Source organism: Rhinopithecus roxellana, chromosome 14, assembly GCF_007565055.1.
Source record: "Rhinopithecus roxellana isolate Shanxi Qingling chromosome 14, ASM756505v1, whole genome shotgun sequence".
NCBI lineage: Eukaryota > Metazoa > Chordata > Mammalia > Primates > Cercopithecidae > Rhinopithecus > Rhinopithecus roxellana.
The window spans coordinates 58,713,502-58,735,526 of NC_044562.1; the positions used below are offsets into that span (position 1 = coordinate 58,713,502).

Genomic DNA, 22,025 nt, shown 5'->3' on the forward strand with positions numbered 1-22,025 from the left:
AACTAAATAAGAGAACTGTTTTGTTTAGTTTTAATACTAGTGTTTGAAATAAAGCAGATCGACCTGACAAGATGATGGCTCCGTTCAAGTTCTGTGTCTCCTGTCTTCCTGTGAGCAGTTCCTCCTGTGTTAGCTGTTCTCTCTGTCACATGCTGATATATGGTGATGCTTCACTGTTTTTGTATGTGTTGCTTATGAATGCCTAAAGAGCATTGCAGCCTTTTCCAAAATATTTGTATTGTGGGATTTTAAGAGGCACAATGAGCTAACTCTCATAGGAATGTGTGTTTTCTGGCTTTGTCAATATTTATGACCCAGATCTTAGGCGTACATGTCTTTATCCTCATTACTTTAGTTACGAATGTGTTAATGAGTATGAGCATCTCTTAGTTGCACAAACATTTGGCCATCCCCTTGTTCAACATCTGTTAATTTACTCAGCTCCAACAATGCTAGCTCCCAGTGTCAGTGTTAGCTGAGAGACAGAGGTACTCGAGACAGGGTAGGGAAGGCCTTTCTGAAAAAGAATCATCTCCTCTGAGATTTCAGAGACAAGAAGAGAAGCACTGAGTGGCCAGCCTGACATGTGGCGAGTTTTGTAACTGTCCGTTGTTTCAGATTGTTCTAAGGTGGGTGAGGAGCTGGGGAGGCTCTGGAAGTATTGAAGTAACTTGCGGGTTCAGGAATACAGCCTGTGGCTCTCCTCAGCCCTGAGCAACCTGTAGGAATAACCACCATTGAGGTGGCACGTGAACTGCCAGCCCAGTCCTTTGTGGGGTTTCCTCCAGATCTCTGACTCTACACTTGATACCTTATTTTAGGTCTCCTTTCATGAGGCAGTGGGAATGAGAAGCAGGTGTGACTGGACAGAGGCGGTTTTATTTGTCTGTTGCCGAGATTGTTAGCATGCTGAATCGAGGCACACGGAAGATAGAAAATGGGCTCTCCAGGTTGCTCTCAGCAGGTAGTTTGGGGTCTGGAGCTCATTGAGGGCAGGAGCCCTGTCTTCCCTACCTTCCGTACCCCACGCAGCACCTGGCTCCCGGTAGGGCTTCAGCTAATGTCTGTTCAGTTATGTGTGTGTAATGTACCTGTCACATCATCCTGATCTCTGCTGTCCACTCTTGTGCAACCATGTCAAATAGTTTGTGACCTTTCATATTGCTATGTGAGAACAAGTAATGTTTCTGTGCCAGCCCTGTTCATCAGGGATGCTTAAGACCTCTGTCTCCTATACGCTTCAGTTGAATATGCTCTTAGGTGACTTGCAGAGGGAATTACTCTCCTTTGGCACTTTGTGCCTTTCTCTTCGTGATAACAATGAGTACTGTAGACCGTTCAGGAAGCAGTACAGCAAGTCCTGTGATTAGCGTGACCTTTTCCTTGCCAGCCCTAATGGCAAATGCAGTAAGTTACTTTCCTCACTATGGATTTATTGTTCACTCTGCTTACAGTTTCTGACCATTTATGTTGATCTTAAGAGGGCTGTGAGGGATGCAGTGATCTTGTTGCAGTAAGAATCTGTTATCCAGTGAATTGTGTGTTACAGACTTGTGTGGAACAGATGTGTTACTCAGTGATTGTAGAGCTTGAAGACTTTTTTCTTTTTCCTACACTTTGGAAGTGATATGAGTCAGTAACGATGAGACTTAATAAAATACAAGCACTTTACCTATACCATGGAATGTGACTAACCAGTGGTGTGTTGAAGATGGTCAGCAGGGTAGGTGAAGTTTGGTACCATTGTAGGGGTCAGATGCTGATTTCGGTATGAGAATAAATAGCTTTTACATTCTTGGGAGTATTTATTTACCCTGTATGTTTACATCCTAAATGTCTGGAGGGTACTCTGGTATAAGGATGCCCTCTGCCTGTGCTCGGTTAGGCCCTGGGCTATGGAGGGTACCCTGGTATAAAGATGTTGTCTGCCTGTGCTCGGTTAGGCCCTGGGCTATGGAGGGTACCCTGGTATAAAGATGTCGTCTGCCTGTGCTCGGTTAGGCCCTGGGCTATGGAGGGTACCCTGGTATAAAGATGCCGTCTGCCTGTGCTCGGTTAGGCCCTGGGCTATGGAGGGTACCCTGGTATAAAGATGCCGTCTGCCTGTGCTCGGTTAGGCCCTGGGCTATGGAGGGTACCCTGGTATAAAGATGCCGTCTGCCTGTGCTCGGTTAGGCCCTGGGCTATGGAGGGTACCCTGGTATAAAGATGCCGTCTGCCTGTGCTCGGTTAGGCCCTGGGCTATGGAGGGTACCCTGGTATAAAGATGCCGTCTGCCTGTGCTCGGTTAGGCCCTGGGCTATGGAGGGTACCCTGGTATAAAGATGCCGTCTGCCTGTGCTCGGTTAGGCCCTGGGCTATGGAGGGTACCCTGGTATAAAGATGTTGTCTGCCTGTGCTCGGTTAGGCCCTGGGCTATGGAGGGTACCCTGGTATAAAGATGCCGTCTGCCTGTGCTCGGTTAGGCCCTGGGCTATGGAGGGTACCCTGGTATAAAGATGCCGTCTGCCCTGCCTGTGCTCGGTTAGGCCCTGGGCTATGGAGGGTACCCTGGTATAAAGATGCCGTCTGCCTGTGCTCGGTTAGGCCCTGGGCTATGGAGGGTACCCTGGTATAAAGATGTTGTCTGCCTGTGCTCGGTTAGGCCCTGGGCTATGGAGGGTACCCTGGTATAAAGATGCCGTCTGCCTGTGCTCGGTTAGGCCCTGGGCTATGGAGGGTACCCTGGTATAAAGATGTTGTCTGCCTGTGCTCGGTTAGGCCCTGGGCTATGGAGGGTACCCTGGTATAAAGATGTTGTCTGCCTGTGCTCGGTTAGGCCCTGGGCTATGGAGGGTACCCTGGTATAAAGATGCCGTCTGCCTGTGCTCGGTTAGGCCCTGGGCTATGGAGGGTACCCTGGTATAAAGATGCCGTCTGCCTGTGCTCGGTTAGGCCCTGGGCTATGGAGGGTACCCTGGTATAAAGATGTTGTCTGCCTGTGCTCGGTTAGGCCCTGGGCTATGGAGGGTACCCTGGTATAAAGATGTTGTCTGCCTGTGCTCGGTTAGGCCCTGGGCTATGGAGGGTACCCTGGTATAAAGATGTTGTCTGCCTGTGCTCGGTTAGGCCCTGGGCTATGGAGGGTACCCTGGTATAAAGATGTTGTCTGCCTGTGCTCGGTTAGGCCCTGGGCTATGGAGGGTACCCTGGTATAAAGATGTTGTCTGCCTGTGCTCGGTTAGGCCCTGGGCTATGGAGGGTACCCTGGTATAAAGATGTTGTCTGCCTGTGCTCGGTTAGGCCCTGGGCTATGGAGGGTACCCTGGTATAAAGATGCCGTCTGCCTGTGCTCGGTTAGGCCCTGGGCTATGGAGGGTACCCTGGTATAAAGATGCCGTCTGCCTGTGCTCGGTTAGGCCCTGGGCTATGGAGGGTACCCTGGTATAAAGATGCCGTCTGCCTGTGCTCGGTTAGGCCCTGGGCTATGGAGGGTACCCTGGTATAAAGATGCCGTCTGCCTGTGCTCGGTTAGGCCCTGGGCTATGGAGGGTACCCTGGTATAAAGATGCCGTCTGCCTGTGCTCGGTTAGGCCCTGGGCTATGGAGGGTACCCTGGTATAAAGATGCCGTCTGCCTGTGCTCGGTTAGGCCCTGGGCTATGGAGGGTACCCTGGTATAAAGATGTTGTCTGCCTGTGCTCGGTTAGGCCCTGGGCTATGGAGGGTACCCTGGTATAAAGATGCCGTCTGCCTGTGCTCGGTTAGGCCCTGGGCTATGGAGGGTACCCTGGTATAAAGATGCCGTCTGCCTGTGCTGGGTTAGGCCCTGGGCTATGGAGGGTACCCTGGTATAAAGATGCCGTCTGCCTGTGCTCGGTTAGGCCCTGGGCTATGGAGGGTACCCTGGTATAAAGATGCCGTCTGCCTGTGCTCGGTTAGGCCCTGGGCTATGGAGGGTACCCTGGTATAAAGATGCCGTCTGCCTGTGCTCGGTTAGGCCCTGGGCTATGGAGGGTACCCTGGTATAAAGATGCCGTCTGCCTGTGCTCGGTTAGGCCCTGGGCTATGGAGGGTACCCTGGTATAAAGATGTTGTCTGCCTGTGCTCGGTTAGGCCCTGGGCTATGGAGGGTACCCTGGTATAAAGATGCCGTCTGCCTGTGCTGGGTTAGGCCCTGGGCTATGGAGGGTACCCTGGTATAAAGATGCCGTCTGCCTGTGCTCGGTTAGGCCCTGGGCTATGTTGTCCTTTCCTGCAACTGGCACCTAAATGAGATGTCCCTTGTTTATACTGGGCAGATGATGTGTGGGACACAGTAGCCCCTTGACATTATGCTGGAAGGGGCTTCCAGCATTCTGCCGTTGTGGGCACTCCATTGAGCCTCCTGTTCCGGCCTGTCTGCTGTCCCGGCCTGTCTGCTGGTCTGGCCTGTCTGCTGTCCCGGCCTGTCTGCTGGTCTGGCCTGTCTGCTGTCCCGGCCTGTCTGCTGGTCTGGCCTGTCTGCTGGTCCGGCCTGTCTGCTGTCCCGGCCTGTCTGCTGGTCCGGCCTGTCTGCTGTCCCGGCCTGTCTGCCAGCCTCTCTGGCCAGGATTGGGACTGCATAGGCTTCCTCTGGGTGGTCTGGAGATGATGGCAGGGGCGGCGTCTTCATTTGGTGAGGGATGGACATGCTCACCTGCTGCTTTTCAGTCATTCCCGGGCTGGACAGCCAGGTCTCTGCATGGTCAGTGTAGGCATGGGGGAAGCGGGCATGGTGAACTGCTGCTCCCTTCCTTCTAGGACCTGGTGCTAAATTCTCAGTGGCCGGACTAAAGACCAAGGATGAAGGTAACTGAGTTGCTGCTACCCTGTTGTAGTTTGGCTGAAACAGGTTACTTTGAGGGTTTCATTTGTCTCGTAAATTCTAAATCCTAGTATCTCAATTAACCTGTGTCCCACTTTGCCAGTTTTGTGCCCTCTGTGCCTGTCCTCGGTTAGGCCCTGGGCTTCGTTGTCCTTCCCTGCAGCGGGCACTGCATTTGGCGATGGTATGTGCAGCTGCCGACGTGGCTCATGTACCTTGTTCCTGTGGACAGTGGTGGCTGGGGTCTGTCACGCCCTTGGCTTGGGGGCAGTGTAGTCAGGAGAAGGGAAACGAGGAAATGGACCTGCTGTTGTCACTGTCAAGCCAGCCATGAGCACATTCTAGCTTCTTTCTACATGTCCTCCTGAACCAGTCAAGCTCTAATGCGCCCTCACCTGCCCAGCATGGCGCCCAGTGCAGAGAATGTGAGGTTTCAAATTCGAGCAGGAGACTTTAGTGGTTTGTATTCATTCGCACATGTAATTTCAGCTTGGAAAAGTGTACATTGAATTTCAACATGTTTTTTCTTACAGTGAAAAATGTGAGATTTTACAGTATTCTGCAAGGGAAGCTGAAGATTCAACAAGGGTAAGAACATGGCTGAACAGTTGAAAGTTGTTTCTACGTTTGATTCATGTGTAAGGTTCTTGCGAATCAGATCGTCAGTTAGATTCCCAGGGGCCTTAACAAACGTCAGTGTTTTATCACCTAAAAGCAGTGCCGGTCAGATCCGTCACCACACTCCCCTGGCCATGAGGTTTTGATATTCTTTTAAGTAATTCAGTTTCTATGATCTGAAGATTATAGAGGCCATGGAATCATGGGCCATCCACTCCACCATTTTTATTAAAGAGATGGAGAATTGAAAGTTGGATTAGTGGCCGGGCATGGTGGCTCAAGCCTGTAATCCCAGCACTTTGGGAGGCCGAGACGGGCGGATCACGAGGTCAGAAGATCGAGACCACCCTGGCTAACACGGTGAAACCCCGTCTCTACTAAAAAATACAAAAAACTAGCCGGGCGAGGTGGCGGGCGCCTGTAGTCCCAGCTACTCGGGAGGCTGAGGCAGGAGAATGGCGTAAACCCGGGAGGCGGAGCTTGCAGTGAGCTGAGATCCGGCCACTGCACTCCAGCCCGGGCGACAGAGCGAGACTCCGTCTCAAAAAAAAAAAAAAAAAAAAAGTTGGATTAGGTAATGGGAAAGATTTACATGTAAAGATAACAGTTTTCCCTAAATTAGTGTATTTTGTGAAAGTCTAATAAATCTTGGTGTAGTTTTCAGGGAACTTTTTGAATAATAGCCAGACAAACATTAAAACGTCTGAAGAAGAGTAACGAAAGCACATTTGCCCTCTCACATATAAAAACAAACTATATGATTATAGTAAGGAGAGCATTGTGGTGTTAATGCAAGAATTAATAAAGAGCCTAATGGAACAAAACAAGAGTCCAGAAACACATATGCACCTGTGTGTATCTTCAGTTTGGCAAAGTTAGTTCCTTAAAGGATAATTACAGAAATGGAAGTAGAGGAAAATTGTTTCTTAAATGGTACTGAGGCAATTGAACATACATTTGTTAAAAAAGAAGTTTTTTATTTTGTATTTTATATATTAAGCATAAATTACTAAAAACAAAACAAGGTGTAACAATTCTAGAAGAAAATACACATTTTAGGATCTGGTCTTAAAGTGTGAGTGGCGTCCGTGTCACAGAGAAGCTTTGCATAGTTGGCTGCTGGGATGACAAGCACGCTTCATTTGCCTCAGCATTGGGAGGATGAGAAGAGGGAGGTTCACTGAGCTTTTCTGCACAGAGAGGCGCATTCTCCTTACAGAGGGAAGCCCTACATTCTCGCCCAGGCTCTCCTACTACCAGTTGTAAAGTTCTTTTGAGACCTTGGTTTATTCTACTCAGATTGATGAAATTACATTTCATTTTCTCCTCGGCCTTCTATTTCTGTTTTTAGAGTATTTATATACCTTTGCGAGACTGTTTAGGTGGCATGTATCTTAGCAGAAGAATAGTACATTTTGTCACTTACACTATGTTATTTGAGTTCGTTTTTGAATCTACTCAAATTCTCGAAACTAAAGAGGGTTCCTAAGTTTGGCCTGTTTTGAGGAAAGAATGCTTATGGAAGGATTACTCCTCTGGAAGGTCAGACTGTGCAGACAGCCAGCCTTGGGGCCAGGCACCTGGATCATTAGGTCTCTCTAGGAAATGGGTTTATATCTTATTCTTTTGTCATTTTGAGAGGCTAGGTTTTTGCCTTTTAGAATGAACTTACTTGGGAAGAAATGAGTAGCCTGTCCTTGAAGGCTGATCTTTCTCCCCTAGTCTTGAGTGTTCTCGCCTGTCCTTTTTCTCCCAGCCTGCAGGGTAATGTCTGTAGTACTTGCTGATCCCTGAGTGTTAGCTAGGGATCATAGCTATGCAGCACTCAACCCCACCATCTCATTAAAGGTCAGCCAGCTTCACTTTCATTCTGTTAAGGTGTGATTCTTCCTGCTAGATATTCATAGCTTACAATGTATTAAAATGTTACCTCTTGGCCAGGCATGGTGGCTCATGTCTGTAATCCCAGCACTTTGGGAGGCTGAGGCAGGAGGATCACTTGAGCCCAGGATTTAGAGACCAGCCTGGGCAACATGGCGAGACCCCATCTCTACTAAGAATACAAACATTAGCTAGGTGTGTTGCCGGGCGCCTGTAGTCCCAGCAACTCGGGAGGCGGAGGTGCTCAGGTGGGAGGATTGCTTGAGCCCAGGAGGCCATGGCTGCAGTGTGCTGTGATTGTACCATTACTTTCCCACCTGGATGACAGAGCCAGACCCTGTCTCAAAAACAAGCTACTTCATTTACATTTCTAAAATGGGGTTCTCTGTTTAACCTGAATTTTTCCTGTCTTAGGTGGTAGAGGACATTGAATACCTTAAGTTCGAGAAAGGGCCGTGGCTCCAGCAGGACGATCGCTCTTTACACCACCTGCGATTACTGTAAGTGCATCTGTGTGGGGGCTGCTGCACGTGTGGGGTCTACTTGCATAATGGGGAAACTTAGGGAAGTTTGAAGTAATTACGTTTCAAGTTAGGTGTTAGCACGACCAACCAATACTTAGATGCATTTTCTCTTCCAAACAGCTCCTGAACCCCCTGGTCTGATACTTAATTTATTGAGTGCCATTATTAATTTAACAGGCATTTTGCTTCCGCTATGTGCAACACCATTCCAGATTTAAGGGATTTAAGTGTCAGATAAAATTCTTGATGTCTTTGAAAATGTGTTTTAGTGGGGGAGACAGAGTAAACAAATAGATGAAGCTGTCAGGTCACGAAGGCCAGGGAGAGAAGTAACCCGGAGTAACAGGGTGGGGAGTAGCTAGGGGTGGCAAAGGGCCTCTCTCGGGACAAGGCCTAAGTGAGGCCAGGATTGGGTCCTGTGGGCTGTGAGGTGAGCAAAGGGCAGGGGCTCGGCAGGTGCAGAGGCTCTGAGGCAGGAGTGTGGTGGGAAGGTGCACCCAGCAGCCAAGCCAGTGTGGCTGGAACAAGTGGGGGGAGGGGAGGCCACGGCGGAAGGCGGGTAGGTCATGGTGCATTTGGTGGGTTTTTATCTGATGAGATGAGATGCCATTTGGGGGTTTGAAGCAGAGGAGTAACACGATGTGACTTATATCCATTCAGCTATTGTGTGGATTCTTTGGTATCTATTAAATGAAAACAAAAACTGTACCAATTCGGTAAGTAGGAAAAAAAGCTGTCTTCATCTGCGTCACTCTATTGAAACTGCTCCTGCCAAGAAGACGGCCTCGCAGTTCCAGATGCAGCAGACCCTTGTCTGTCTTCATGCTGCTCCCTGGCCCTGGAAGCAGTGCCGCTGCCCCTCGTCTCTACTCCCTTCTCCTGGTTCCATGCCCCCTGACACCCTCAGTCTGTCACTCCTCCACCAGCCACTGCCCTCTGGGGCCGGGCTCTCCTTTTGTGGTTCCTTCTGCCTGCCACTGGGCTCTGGCAGGCACAGTGACCCGGGCAGGGTCTTGTCCGTTGACTTCGATTTCTTGAGGACGTACCTAGTCACACGGCTGTGGATAGCATGGATACCACTGTAGGTCCTAGCCCAGACCTTTCCCCTGCACACCCCGCAAATGTCCCCCAGGTGCCTCTTGCAGTGTGTCTGTGCACTGGCCTTCCCACCAGTGATCCCCCAGCTCTGCCTTTTCTGTCCTGGCTGGTGCTGGCTGCCTGGGAATCTTACCCTGCTTGGGTCTCTCCTCTACCACCCGCCCCAGCTGCTGCTCATCACTGCAACGCCCAGTGCCTGGCACAGGCCTCATATCCAGCGTGCACTCAGGAGATGCATCTGGAACGAGTGACTTTGATTTCTGTGTTCTTGGCCCTGTGATGCTGGTGTTCTTAGGCCATTGGTGCTTCCTTTCTTTTTCTGCCTGATGGGGTGTGAGGGATACAGTGGTCTCCTAGGATGACCAGAGGGATAGCTGGCTCATTGTACATGTCACTACAAGTTCACTGATCAAAATGCAAACAGAATGTGTGATAAGTCTACTTCTGGCCAGGCAGGGTTCACGTCTGTAAATCCAGCATGTTGGGAAGCTCAAGTGGGAGGATTGCTAGAGCCCTGGAGTTCGAGACCAGCCCGGGCAATATAGCGAGACCCCATTTCTACAAACAATTTAAAAATTATCTGGGTGTGGTGGTGGTGCATACCTGTGGTATGCTACTTGGAGGCTAATGTGGGAGGGTCACTTGAACCTGGGAGGTTGAGGCTGTGATGAGCTGTGTTCACGCCACTGTGCTCCAGCTTGGGCGACAGAGACCTTGTCTCTCAAAAGAAGTTTACTTCTGTTTGATGTTTTTAGTACAGCATTAATAAGCAAAAAATGGATTTACATTAAAAAAAAAAAAAAAAACTAGTCATTCTACTTAGTTTGTTAATTCCTGCCACACTGTTAAAATAGTATTTGCAAAATCAGGTTTCTAGTTAGTGGAATGGATACCAAAGGGTGAGTGAGGTAGGCATACTGTGGGGTCCTCATGTCAGACTGAGGAGACAGGAAGAGTCAGGTCAGCCCTTAGCTGGCTGTGTGACTTGGGACAAGTTACTTTATCTGCCTGTGCCTCCATTTGTAAGATTATGGCAGTGAACTAGAGTGCCAGGCTGTATGTATCGAAGGAAGAAACAAATATAAATTTCATATATTCCATATATTCACTACTGTATAAAATGATATTAATCTAAAAGTAGCTTACTGAAATGATTGGCTCTAGAAAGTCTTTTTAAAGCAATCTAGCAAATCTTCCATTAGAAAGTAAAACAACAAAACCTGCTTTCTTTGTCTTTTTTTTTTTTTTTTTTTTGAGTTGGAGTTTTGCTCTTGTTGCCCAGACTGGAGTGCGGTGGTGCGATCTCAGCTCACTGCAACCTCCGCCTCCTGGATTCAAGCAATTCTTCTGCCTCAGCCTCCTGAATAGATGGGATTATAGGCATGCGCCACCACACCCGGCTAATTTTTTGTGTTTTTAGTAGAGACGGGATTTCGCCGTGTTGGGCAGACTGGTTTCAAACTCCTGACCTCAGGTGATCCGCCCGCCTCGGCCTCCGAAAGTGCTGGGGTTACAGGCATGAGCCACTGCATCAGCCTTCCTTGTCTTTCTGAGCCATTACTAGGAGATGGAATTAAAGCACAAAGCACTGCTTTTGGCCTCTGAATCAATATTCTGCCTCCTGGAGACAATGGCCAGAGGTTACAGTGCCTGCTCCACGTGGACAACACGTCTCAGCCTGAGGGCCGTGAGTCCGCTGATTGATGGGGCGACTGACCAGAAATGAGAGGGGTCCTCTGAGATGTCTGAATGTAGAAGTTTCTCCGAGTCATTAAAGTCAGCTGATCATTCCCTGTGCAGCCGTTTTTGTTGCAAAGTCAGTGTGTGCTTTGCTGTGAACTGTGGCAAGGGCCATCAAACATTGGTTCATTCCGAGTAATTTTAACTTAAGGACAGAGATATGTAGGTGATGGAGACCAAGAGGGGAAAATAAAAGTATATTTCTGAAAAGAAAATGATTGTTGCGATACCAGAGACTCACCATTTCATAACCAGGTCAGACGGATCCCTTGAGAGGAACTCAGCCAGTCACCTGTCGCTGTGCCCCTGGGCAAGGGGCCTAACCTCTCTGAGCCTCTGTCTGCTTCTTGTAAAGCAGAGAGAAAATAGAAGCTACCTTAAAGGACTGTTGTGGGGATTCAATGTGCGAATAATTTGAAAGGCTCAGAACAATGTATATCATAAACACTAAAGTTGTAGAGACTATGTTATACTGTTTGTGGTATGTTGTTACAGTCTGATTGTAGATTCATTATGTGCTTACATTTCTCCGTTGATGTTTTTGTTCTTTAATCCTAAGCTTGTTTTTTTTTTTGTTTTTCTGATCTCAGAAATGATTTATATTATCCTCAATTCACGCATTATGGAAGTCTACAGTGAAGTTGAAACCACATGCTAAGGACAACCATGATGAAGATGCTATTCATATTTTTTTCTGTGCATGCGCCAGTGCAGTTTAGTGTTTTATTGTTGTAATCCAGATTCCCAGTGTGCCCCGCCCCTTGGTGGGAGAGCTGACCTGAGTGATGTGCCCCCCAGCCTTGCAGGGTTCAGCACCACGGGGCTTAGCACTGCCTTGTATATGTAGTTCTGTGTTGCTTAACAACAGGGATATGTCCTAAGAAAGGCGTCATTAGGCGATTTCATCGTTGTGAAAACATCGTAGTGTGTATTTACACAAGCCTAGATGCTGTAGCCTGCCCACCTAGGCGGTATGGCGGAGCCTGTTACTCCTAGACTACAAACCTGTGCAGCGTGGTACAGTACTGAACACTGTCGCCAGTTGTGACACATTGGTGTTTGTGTATCTAAACATAAAAAATAAAATAGTGTAAGACATAAAAATGGTCCACCTGCGTAGGGCAGGCACCGTGAGTGGAGCTGGCGGGACTGGCAGTTGCTCTGGGTAAGTCAGTGAATGAGTGCTGGGTGAATGTGAAGGTCTAGGACGTGACCGTACACTACGGTAGACTTTGTAAACAATGTACAATTAGGCTACTTTAAATTAAAAACATAAAAAGGTTTTTTCTTCAAAAAACATAATAAAAAGGTTTTTTCTTCAGTAAGAGATTAACCTTCACTTACTATAACTTTCTTTATAAACTTAAATTTTTTTTTCTTTCTTTCTATCCTTATTCTAGAAGTATTTTCTGATTTTTAAAATTACTTTTTACTTTTTAAACTTTTGTTGTTGTTTATTAAGATACAAACACAGTGGCCTAGGCCTACACGGGGTTGGGAGCATCCACACCTGTCTCACTGGAAGGCCTTCACGGGCAGTAACACACATGGAGCTGTCACCTCCTGTGACAATGATGCCTTCTTCTGGATGCCTCCTGAAGGACCTGCCTGAGGCTGTTTTACAGTTACTTTTTTAAATAAGTAAGATGAGTACTTTAAAAATCACGATAAAATGTCTAGTATAGTAAATAACCTAAACCAGTAACATGGCCACTGATGAGAATATCAGGTATTCTTTACTCTACATAATTGTGTGTGCTGAACTCTTCCACGACTGGCGGTGCAGTAGGTTTGTTTATACCACATCACTGCAAATATGGGAGTCACGCGTTGAGCCATGGCACTGTGACAGCTGCTGTGATAGGAAGTGTTCAGCTCCGTTAGAGTCTTGTAGGACCACGTTGTATATGTGACCTGTTGTGTACTGAAACGCCATGCTGTGCATGACTGGAAACCGGCAGGAACCTGCCACACTGTACAAACAACGTGGGTTTCACAGGAAAGCCACAGGAAGGCTCTGTTGTTCACTATCCATCAGTATGACTTTGTGAATTTGCCATAACATTTCCATTTTCCCAATATTCACCTTTAGCTGCAGCTGTCAGGTTCCTCGTAGGAAACAGAAGGCACATTTGACCAGAGAACAGAAGAGGGTTTAGTAAGGGAACCATTGATGGAGAGCAGGGCAGGGTTGAGGGAAGCCAGGATGGTGAGACACCCAGGCCATCCGCAGTGGGAAACTGGCGGGTGAGGGCAAGGGCACTGGGCTTTGGAGTCCAGAGCCGCTGGGGCTGCTGTGGAAGAGCCTGTCCAGCATCAGATGGAGCCCGAGGGGGATGGGGAGCCCACATGCAGGGAACCAGCAGAACAATCATCCACCCAACTGCACTTCATTGAAGTCAGAGGGCAGTAGAGCCCGTCTGATGCAAGGAACCAGCCTCTGGACACAGAGCACCTTGGAGGAAGGGTGGAGAGGAGATCTAAAGGGTCAGATGGACAACAGCCCCAGACTGTCCACCCAGGGAATGCAGAAGGTGGTCAGCCTTCACTGTTGTCCTCTGGCCAGAATGAAAATATGCGTCCCTATGTGGGACAGGGGCAGCCACCATGTCGTTGTGCAGTGATGACCATTCATAGTCTTGAGTTGGTCACCACGGGTGTTTTTCATATAAAGTAGAGGGGGAGAGAAACAACCTGCCACAGTCCCCGCTTCTGTAGCAAATTCGGAGACCCGAGTTCACTTTGGTGGCTTCCTTGGTTCCCACAGCCTCCTTCCCTCTGCAGGCAGCTCAGCTCCGTGTGGGCCTTAACCTGGTGCAGCATCCTGATCCTGTGTGCTGTGGGTTGGAGCCTTGGGGTCTGCCCTCTGTGGTAGCTGCCTGTCTCCTCTGTTCAGAATAAAATTCATCACTGTGAATGAGGACAGGTACACAGATCAATACAAAAAAAGACTTGTTGGACTCTGGAGAAATCCATGCACAGGCTCCCCAAGCTCTCTTCCTCTTGTGAGGGACACAGAGACACTGACACATTGATTGAGCTACTTTCTCTAGCAGCGAAAAATACAGTAACCTATGGGCAGTATTTCTGCCTGGAAAGCCCTTTAGCTACTCAGTGCCCATAATTTTTATTGGGGGCTGGTCACGTAGGAATCCTCCGCTTCGCAACTATTCAGGTTCCAGACTCCCAGAAAGAAGGCAGGTATTCTCTGTAACTCCTGTCGTACCCTGGTAGGGCTGAGGTTGCTGCCCAGCCTCATCAGCATAGGGTACTTTTTAGAAGCTGAGTTTCCAGAAGCCAACCAAGGGCCAGCCTCGCAAGGAGGCCCTGGCAGAGACAGCAGCGTAGGCCTGCTCTGTGTGTGGCGAGGGAAAGGCTTTCTGAGAGCGGAAGAGCTGTGCTTCTGGCAGAAGAACTTCAGGCAGGGGAGGCAAATCCGTACCCAGGAAATGCGGTTTTTCACCGTGGCCAGAGCCTGGGATTTTAACAAGACCGGGGTTTTGTAAGATAGGGGCAAGGGAACTGAGCACAGACAAAATTGCATGTGAGTAGTGGTGAACCATGACACTTAGTCTGGGTAAGGAGGGAAGTGAAGGAGGGAGGGGTGAGGGGACTGTAATGACAAAGTGGTTGAGAGGCCAAAGGCATACCCTCTTGGAAGAGAAAGTCGGGAACAAAGGTTGAATATAGAATCAAATCACCTGTGGTTCTGCCGCCACAGTGCCAGGAGTGACAGTTGAATGCAGGTTCTTCCAGTTAAATGTGTGTGTGTGCATATATTTCTAAATATATCTTGCATGTATTTTTGTATTCTACTTCCAATATATTGAGCATGTTCCTGTTTTGTTAAACACTTTAAAATTTGATTTTTTTCATGGCTCCCCATATAAGGTGCACTTACCATTGATTGAGATGCAAGTCAGGGCTTGGCAAACTGTTTGGCCTGTGGGCCAGATCCAGCTTTCAGCTGCTAAGAAGATCCTTACATTTTTAAAGGATTGGAAGGAAAAGAAAGGATTATGTGATGGAAACTGTATATAGCTCTCAAAGCCTGATATTTGCTATCCGGCCATTTACAGAAAAAGTTTTGACCACAGACACAGCATAATCCATTTACCGTTGCTTTAAAATAAATCTCTTGGGTTATTTCAGTTTCTTCATGTTCCTAATACAGTAAAGAGCATGTTGTACCCCTTTTTGTTCAATTTTAGGTTACTTAAGGTATAAAAGTGGTCAGAGTATATGAACGCATTTTACAGCTATTGTGTTTTTGCAAAATGATTCTCCAGAATATGTGTACCAGTATTCATACTTGTACCTGGTCCTCTGAATTTCCCTATATAAACAATATAATTAGACAAAATGCAAACAAAAACTTTCAATTTTGATACCAAAACAAGTATTTGTTTTACTTTGCATGTTATAAACACTGAACTTATTTATGATTTTATTGGCTATTTATTTGCTCTTTGTGAATTTTCCCTTCATATTTAAGTTTTTCAGAGAACTAGGTTTTTGTTTTGATGATTTATGCAGTTGTTTTCCATTTTATTGATATATACCCCAGTTTTATTATTTTCTCCCTGCTTTCTTTAGGCTTTTCTTACTCTTCATTTTCTATCGATTCCTAAGCTTTTTGATTTTAGATCTTTTTTCTTTTCCAATATAGTCAGCCCTTTGTATCCCTGGGTTCCGCATCCTTGGATTCAACCAATCTTGGACCAGAAATATTTGTGGGGGAAAAAAAAGCCAATAAAAATAATACAGCAATAAAATAATAAAAATGTAAAAATATAGTATAACAACTATTTACATAGCATTTACATTGTATTAGATATTATAATAGTTATAACTATTATATTATTGTATTACATTGTTTTGGATGTTACACATACTCTAGAGATGATTTAAAGCAGGGGTGTCCAATCTTTTGGCTTCCCTGGGCCACATTGGAAGAAGAATTGTCTTGGACCACACATAGAATACACTAACACTGACAATAGCTGATGAGTTTAAAAAAAAAAAAGGCAAAAAAATTTCATAATGTTTTAAGAAAGTTTATGAATTTATGTCGGGCTGCATTCAAAGCTGCCCTGGGCGGTACACAACCGTGGATTGGACAGGCTTCATTTAAAGTGTATGGGAGGTGGGTGTGTGCATAGTTTATTTGCAAATACTGTGTCATTTTATGTAAGGGGCTTGAGCATCCTCAGATTTTGGTATTAGTGGGGTCTTGGAAGGAAGCCCTGGAGAACAGAAGAATGGTGATGTATTTGGAAGGAAGCCCTGGAGAACAGAAGAATGGCTGCCTATGCATTCAGTGCTGCCACTTTCCCTCTAGGTACTGCTCTTGCTGTATCACACAAATGTGGATAAGTTGTATTTTTATTTTCATTCAAAATGTTTAAAAAATTATTTTGAGACTTTTTCTTTGACCTATGTGTTATTTAGAAGCGTGTTGTTTAATCTCCAGGTGTTCAGGGATTTTCTAGGTATTTTTCTGTTGTTGATTTCTAGTTTAATTCTCTTGTGGTCTGAGAATACGCTGTGTATGATTTCTCTCCATTTACATTTATTAAGGTTTTATATGGCCAATGTTTCCTATCTTGATTAGTGTTCCAATTCAGCTTGAGAAGAGTGTAGATTCTGCTGTTGCTGGAGTGTTGTATAAATGTCAGATTGAGCTGATAGACAGTGGTATTCAAGTCATTGGTATCCTTACTGATTTTCTCTCTGCTGGGTCTGTTGGTTACTGAGAGTTGGGTTTAAATTTCCAACAGCACTGGATTTGTCTGTTTCTCCCTTGAGTTCTGTTAGTTTTTGCATGATATATTTTGAGGTACTGTTGTTAGGTACGTAGTTTGTTATCTTAGGTTATGATCTTCTTGAAGAATTGGCCGCTTTATCGTTATGCAACGCCCCTCTTTTCCCTCATGTTTATCCTGGTTGAAGTCAGCTCTCTCTGAATTGAATGTAGCCCCTCCGGCTTTCAGTTAGCGTGGGCATGGTGTGTCTTTCTTCCTCTTCTATCTCGAGTCTTGAGTTTTCTCATAGGTAGTAAGTAGTAGTTGGGGCCTGTGTTTTAATCTACTCTGACAGTCTCTGTCTTTTGATGGCTGTGTTTGGACCATTCGCGTTAGAAGTGAGCGTGAGGATAATCGAGTTCCATTTTACCGTTGCTTTTCCCTGTTTTCTGTTTGCTGCATGGGTTGTTTCTCCCTGCCTCTTTTTCTGCCTTCTCTGGATTTCATTGAGCATTTTATATGATTCTCTTTTATCTTTTCTCTTAACATATTGATTGTACTTTTTAAAAATGTTTGTAGTGGTTGCTGTGGAGTTTCCAGTATACATTTACAGCCCATCTGGGTCCACTCTGCGATGGCACTGCTGCTCCAAAGGGCTGGAGGTACCGATGGCACAGTCTTCTAGGCTCCTCCTGCTGTCACTGTGACATGGCTGCCATTCCTTCTACTTTTTTTTTTTGTTTTTCTTTGAGGCAGAATCTCACTCTGTTGCCTATCGCCCAGGCTGCAGTGGCATGATCTTGGCTCACAGCAACTTCCCCCTCCTGGGTTTGAGCAATTCTTCTGTCTCAGCCTCCCAAGTAGCTGATACTACAGGCGTACACCACCATGCCTGGCTCATTTTTGTATTTTTAGTAGGGATGGGGTTTTGCCATTTTGGCCAGCTGGTCACAAACTCCTAACCTCAAGTGATCCGCTTACCTCAGCTTCACAAAGTGCTGGGATTACAGACGTGAGTCACTGCACTCGGACTCTTCCACTTTTTGTAAGCTGTAAAATCACTCAATTAATTATTGTTGTTAGTCCAGGAAAGGCCATTGATTTTCAGTTTTTTCTTATTGGAAGGATGGAAGTTACAGCTTCCAGCCTTCACCCTTTGGAGCTGAAGCTGGAAGTTCCCTCTTCGTTTTTTAAAACTGGTAACATTTTGGACTAGATGCCTATATTTGTATGTGTGTTTGTAAATTTACCTGAATGATATACTCTATTACTCAAAACTTTGCTTTAAAAAACTCCATCTTCTCTTCCAGCTGCTCTATTGCAGTGGCCCCCAGCCTTCCAGCTGCTCTATTGCAGTGGCCCCAGCCTTCTTCCAGCTGCTCTATTGCAGTGCCCCCAGTCTTTTTGGCACCAGGGACCAGTTTCATGGAAGACAGTTTTTTCACAGACTGGGGCGGGGGTGGGGGATGGTTTCAGGATGATTCAAGGGCATCACATTTATTGTGCACTTTATTTCTCTTATTATTACATTGTTATATATAATGAAATAATTACACAACTCACCATGATGTAGAATCAGTGGGAGCCTGAGCTTGTTTTCCTACAACCGGACGGTCCTATCTGGGGGTGATGGGAGACAGTGAGAGATCATCAGGCATTGGATTCTCATAAGGAGCACACAACTTAGATCCTTTGTATGCACACTTCACAGTAGGGTTTGTGCTCCTGTGAGAATCTCATGCCACGCTGGTCTGACAGCAGGCAGAGCTCAGGCAGTAACGCGGGCGAGGGGAATCGGCTATATATACAGATGAAGCTTCGCTGGCTTGCTCACTCACCCGCTGCTCACCTCCTGCTGTGTGGCCGGGTTCCTTGCAGGCAGAGGTTTGTGGCCCGGAGGTTGGGGATGGGACCTCGCTGAACCGTTTTCTGCTGTTACATCTGAAATCTCATAGTTAACAGTAGATGTCAGCACAGCGTCTGGAAGGTGTTTCGGAAATAATTTGTCCCACAGCACTCCTGTGGGGCGGGACTCCCTCATTTTACAAGGAGGAGACCACGGCTGGGAGAGCTCGAGCCTCCCACGGTTGCATGATTATGTGTGGGACGTGTGACCTCTCGGGCTCCAGGAGCTAGAGCTGCTGCTCTCTGCATCCTCTGTGCAGTCCTGTGCCCTGGGCCGTCTTGCCTTCCCTCCTGCCGTCTGGTCAGGCTTGAATCCTGGTGGAAGCTTCGACTCCTCCGTCAACCATAATCCTAGCTTGAAGCCTCCTTTTTCCCTGCTGACCCCCTTATCCTAATCCTCCCCTAAGTCACACCCTGCTGGTCAGTGTGCCACTTTCAGTGATTTCTCTCCCATGTCTCTAACCCTTCTGCTCCCCTTGGGGTGTAATCCCCTAGTTCTTGGTCTCTGTTCCTCTGCCTCTTTATTTCTTCATCCCACTCCCATCAGGTTTATTTTTTTTAAAAGTCACAGTGACCCCATTCTCTCTTTACTTGAATCTTCGCGTGGCCTATCTTCATTTAGTCATAGATCCGAATTTCCTTTCCCAGAATTAATTCAGAATCCCAGTCTGCCCTGGTTCTGCATCTTCTACCAGGATACCAGGTAATCTCCCAGGCTTTTCTTCCACCACCACCTGCCCAGTAATTACCTAGAAATCCTAGCGGTCTTTAAAGCTTGGCCGTAAACACCATGTTTTCTCCCTGACACCTTCCCTTAACTCTTCTAGGCTGTTACTTACATGAATGTATATGGTATCCTTGTTTGTTAGTATTAGCTACTGCTGGGCATCATATGATATCTCACAAACTTACCGAGACAAGGGATTTTGTCTGACTTGACCTCCCTGTGGTAACAGTGTGATTTTCTAAGCACAGTGAAGTGTGTGTTGATTCAATTCTGCACCGTTTGTGTGGTTATTGAGTTACGCACTCACCGGAGCATAGAGAAGGATCTGTGACCCCCGTAGTGTATCAGTTACAGCGTTCAGTTGTTCTCATCTAGCTCACTGTGAACGGTTTTGTCCTTTTCTCTCCTGATATTTTGCCTTTCTTCCTCCCCAAAGATGTTTCGTAAGTTTACAATATCAATTGTGTTTATTTTCATTTGAGTACCATTTCTCAATTGAGGGACTCAAGTGATAATTATGACCAATTTTCTAACATAATTATTGTAAACATGCCGTTTCCCAGTGACATTCATTTTATCCAGAACCTGACCAAATTATTGGTTTAGAACATTTCTGCACCATCTCAGTTACGTGTTGCCAGTGTCTAATTATGTGTATGTGTATAGCTATGCTTGTGCTGAGAGGCAGTAATTGTATTTTTCAGTCTTATTCATATCCACATCCCTAACTGACTGGCGCCTGCCTGGGCTGGTTTCAGTCCAGTCAGAACCTCCGACGACACGTCAGGCCTCCAGCTGTTCAGGCTCCTCTCAGACCATCCCTGCCTCTCCAGAGCCCAGAGCTTCACACCTACCCTCTTTTGCTTAATTGCTAAGATTTTTACATGACTCCTGGAGCACATCTTTTTAACATGAAATTTCAGTGCTATAGAAACTGTAGCATGTGAGTTTGGTATCAGAAGTACAGTGTTTCAGATAGAACTTTGCAATTCAGGAGAAACTGAAAAATAGGGTTTAGAAATGTTATAGGACAAAGTGTTGACATTCTGTTAATTGGGAAACAGCTTGAGTCATAAAACACAATTTACAATTTTATTCCTTTTTGTGTCTTCCTGCCTTACTCTTTTGTTTTAAAATATGTGGCAGGGCACCTCATATCATAACCAAGCTCTAGTATATTTTATCTTATTTAGACACTGACTCATGATATTAAAAGGATACGTTTTCCTCAATCAGTTTTGAAGTCTTCTTAATGAAACTAAGTGCTTTGTGAAGAGAATATTTTCTTTCACTGCCTTTTGCTTCCTGAGTCATAAAATGATTCCTTGCATCTTTATTTCTTACTTAAATCTAGGAGTTTACTGGAGATAAACCATAGTCTCTTTCTAGTAGTCATCATTAAGCTCATAGCAATAAATTGAAAGGGTAGTTTGGTTAGGTATAAATAAATTGTAGAATCATTGCAGCAGATTCTTTTTTTAATCTTCAAAAATAGTTTGAAGCATACTTGGTAAAAGATTTTCCAGGGCTACATGTAATGTTGCCAAATTAAGCATAGATGGCGCTGTTGCTCTCTCTTCTACACATGCTCCAGGCCACTGATTGCTTTCATATTTTCTAGCATTTTCTTAGGTTTTTCAAACTGTAAAGAAAACCATGTCACCTCCCTGCGTTGATATTTGTTAACATTTAAAATATGAACTTCATTTTTAGTTGGAATTTCTTATTGTGAGATCACTTCAAAAATTATCCTTATATTTGAGTTAACAGTAAGAAGATGCGTACTTGTAGATTATTGATACATGCATGGAAGTGTTTAGATAGAATGCATAAGGAAAGCTAGCAACAGTTTCCTCTGGAGAGGGAACTTGTAGTCTTACAATTAATGCAGTCTTACAAAATATGGCAACTTTATGCCCTTCACACACTTTCTGTTTCGCTTGAGTTTTGTTTTTTTTTTTTTTTTTTTTAATATTTGAATATCTTTTGGCAAGTAAAACCAACTTAATAGTAAAACTAAGAAAACGATCTTATCAGTAAGTATGTACATTACAGCCATTTGCCTACCCATGTGGAAGCGCACATAAATACACTTAGGAGAGCAAACGGTCGTTGTTATCCTGGCGGCAGTTTCTTGGAGGGGCGTTTGCATTATTGGATCACCAACCATGTATGAATGACGCAGTTTTTCCTAGGATCCTGCTGATGCTATACCTACTGTCCACTCATCTTCAGCTTGCCACAGATTCGCAGCTTTGTGGCTGTCTGTGGAAGCATGATTCGTGGCTCCTGTGAGCCCTGGGTTCTGGTCAGGTTGTTCTATTTGTGGGAGAGCCTACCTGGGTACCGTGGGGAACAGACCTTGGGTTTGCTTAGTGGACCTGGACTCACAAAGTCTGGCCGAGAGCCAGATGCACTCACATAATTTCCATTTTAGCCATTACAAATGAGAAACGTCTCCTGCTTTTATAACTCAGAAATGGGAATGTGGCAGGTGAAAATAATTATTTTCTTTGTTTTGAGCCCTTAAGAAAAGATACTTTATTTTAATGTTTTTTCTTCCCAAAAGCTCAAAAAATGCTTTTTATCTGTAAGTATAGTGGTTATATTCAGACTATATTTAATTTAAAATAAGCAAATTGTAACAAAGTATAAATATTTTAACATTCAGCAAAATGAAATGATAAAGCTAAGAGCCTGTCCTATGATTTGTGTATTTATTGGTGCCAAGAAAAGTGGAGAATTAAATCTTTTACAAGCCGTGGTACGACAGACCATCCTATGTCAGCCTCAGCGTACAGAACAGATCTGTAAGACACTGGCTGCAACTGCAGAGAGACTGAAGCTGCTCACCGTTCCTGCCCCAAGATCCACTGATCCACTCATCTGGAAAATTGTTAATGGGGGCGTGCTTTGTGTGTAGCACTGTCAAACCATTTGCTTCTAGCTTTTGGCTCCTGCTAT

General features: G+C 45.7%; 1 protein-coding gene across 6 annotated transcripts in view; it reads left to right on the top strand.

The window, feature by feature from the left end:
- The window catches only part of NDUFA10 (NADH:ubiquinone oxidoreductase subunit A10), a 66,280-nt gene that overhangs the window by 15,061 nt on the left and 29,194 nt on the right, over nt 1-22,025 (top strand). For all 6 annotated transcript variants that reach the window (XM_030916413.1, XM_030916411.1, XM_030916412.1 and 3 more), the window contains 2 exons: nt 5,358-5,412; nt 7,738-7,823. In XM_030916413.1, coding sequence (XP_030772273.1) covers nt 5,358-5,412; nt 7,738-7,823 — 141 coding nt within the window. The remainder of the gene's footprint in view (nt 1-5,357; nt 5,413-7,737; nt 7,824-22,025) is intronic.